At 46.8% G+C, this 1,634-nt stretch overlaps 1 protein-coding gene across 1 annotated transcript; it reads right to left on the bottom strand.

Moving 5' to 3' along the window:
* Positions 1-214: 214 nt before the first annotated feature.
* On the bottom strand, positions 215-1,362 carry ZCCHC13 (zinc finger CCHC-type containing 13). The gene has a single exon (XM_032847730.1). The coding sequence runs from the start codon at positions 1,272-1,274 to the stop codon at positions 759-761; it is 516 nt and encodes a 171-aa protein (XP_032703621.1). The 5' UTR covers positions 1,275-1,362; the 3' UTR covers positions 215-758.
* Between the last annotated feature and the right edge of the window lie 272 nt (positions 1,363-1,634).

The raw sequence follows: 1,634 nt of genomic DNA, 5'->3' as shown, positions 1-1,634 counted from the left end.
GTTCGTTTCTCATTGCTCTCTCTCAAAGCTACTTATATGTATTATACACATTTTCTGGTTTATTTTCATTAAAATGTACACTCTATGCAGGGCCAGATAGAGATGTCTTTCCAACATTATTTAAAAGTTAATGAGGTCAGATAATTCAAAACAGTCAATATATAATAAAGTTAAAATTACTTTGACAAGACCATAGACATTTTTAAAATCAGCTTTATTCATCAACGAATCTCTGAGGAAATGTCACTTCCTCAGGGCACTTTGTGTATCTAAGACAGAACTACATGTCCCCCTCCCCAGAATATTCTATCCTTTCACCTGGTGTTCTTTTTCTCTATGGCGATTTATCTTCACTGACGCTGTGTGTTATTTGTTAATAGATTCTAAGCCTGTGTTCCCAACATGGATCTGATTTGTTCACTGATATATCCCCAATTCCTCCAGTGGTGGCTGGCACACAGTAGCAGTTAATGAAATGTTAAATCAATGTACAAAGAACCAAAAATTGTCTAAGGTCTAGAATGACTGTCCAATAATCAGATTCACCAGTGGCGCAGAAACACATTAATGACATTTAAAAGTGAACAACTTCTTTTGAGATTTTTTTTTTCCAGCCTTTTCTTCCTTCAACATGGTAAATGAAGCTCACTGGCCTGGGAGTTGCCTCCATCTATCAACTTTTGGTCAGTGAAGAACTTTCAGAGAAAATAATACAATTATCAATCAGCAAAAGGGGGGGAGGGGACAAAGGGGGAAAACTAAGCAGTAGCCTCAATGGGGCATTCCCGGGCCAAATGCCCAGACTCGCCACAGCGGTAGCAGTTGACTTCGCTTGCTTTGCTGCAGTTGATGGCCACGTGGCCGATCTCACCACACCGGTAGCACTTGACTTGGGTACAGTCTTTCTGAATATGGCCATATTCCCCGCAAGAGTAGCACTTCGGCTCTTCCTGACGGTCACAGTCACGAGCCAGATGGCCTGGTCGGCCACAAGTGTAACAGCACTGCTCTCTCTCTCTCTTTGGCTCCATACAGTCTTTAGCGATGTGGCCACTTCTCCCACAGTTGTAGCAGATGTCCTCGAGAAGGTCACAGTTCTTAGCATGATGGCCAGACTCACCACAACGGTAGCAGATGTCAGACAGGTTGGTGGAACTGCACGGAGAACCTCTACCACGGCCTCTGGCTCCGCGCCCTCGACTCCCTCCTGCCCTAGGACATCCCCGGGCCCAGTGGCCAGACCGTCCACACTTGAAACATTCGTTACTGCTCATGGCTGCGGTGAGATCTTAGGGTGAGCCGGCCCACCACTGCCCCGGAGGCTCCGACACGACTCCCCTTACGGCGGTTTAGAAACAAGTGGCGGTTTTTCTCCAGGGACCTCAGCAACGTCACAGAAGGTTTGCACACGGCCCCAGTTATGTGTCACAGACATTCCAGCTGCCCTTCCCCCCACCCCGCCGGCCTGCCTGCCCGCCCTTTCCTTCCATCCTGGAAGTCAAAAGCATGGCTGAGTGTTGGTGTTTTCTGCCTTTTTTTTTTTTTAAGATTTATTTGTTTGTTTGAGAGAGAGAGCATATGAGAGAGAGCAAGCATGAGAGGGAGAAGGTCAGAAGGAGAAGCAGACCCCCTGC

The sequence above is a fragment of the Lontra canadensis genome, unplaced genomic scaffold, assembly GCF_010015895.1.
Source record: "Lontra canadensis isolate GAN:19392208 unplaced genomic scaffold, GSC_riverotter_1.0 scaffold192, whole genome shotgun sequence".
NCBI classification, from domain to species: Eukaryota; Metazoa; Chordata; class Mammalia; order Carnivora; family Mustelidae; genus Lontra; species Lontra canadensis.
The sequence above is the reverse complement of the archived record's forward strand: the minus strand, read 5'-3'. Positions and strand labels throughout refer to the sequence as shown.

What these genes read in the sequence shown, in the direction of transcription:
- ZCCHC13 (XM_032847730.1), bottom strand. Translation starts at nt 1,274, where the DNA reads ATGAGCAGTAACGAATGTTTCAAGTGTGGACGGTCTGGCCACTGGGCC.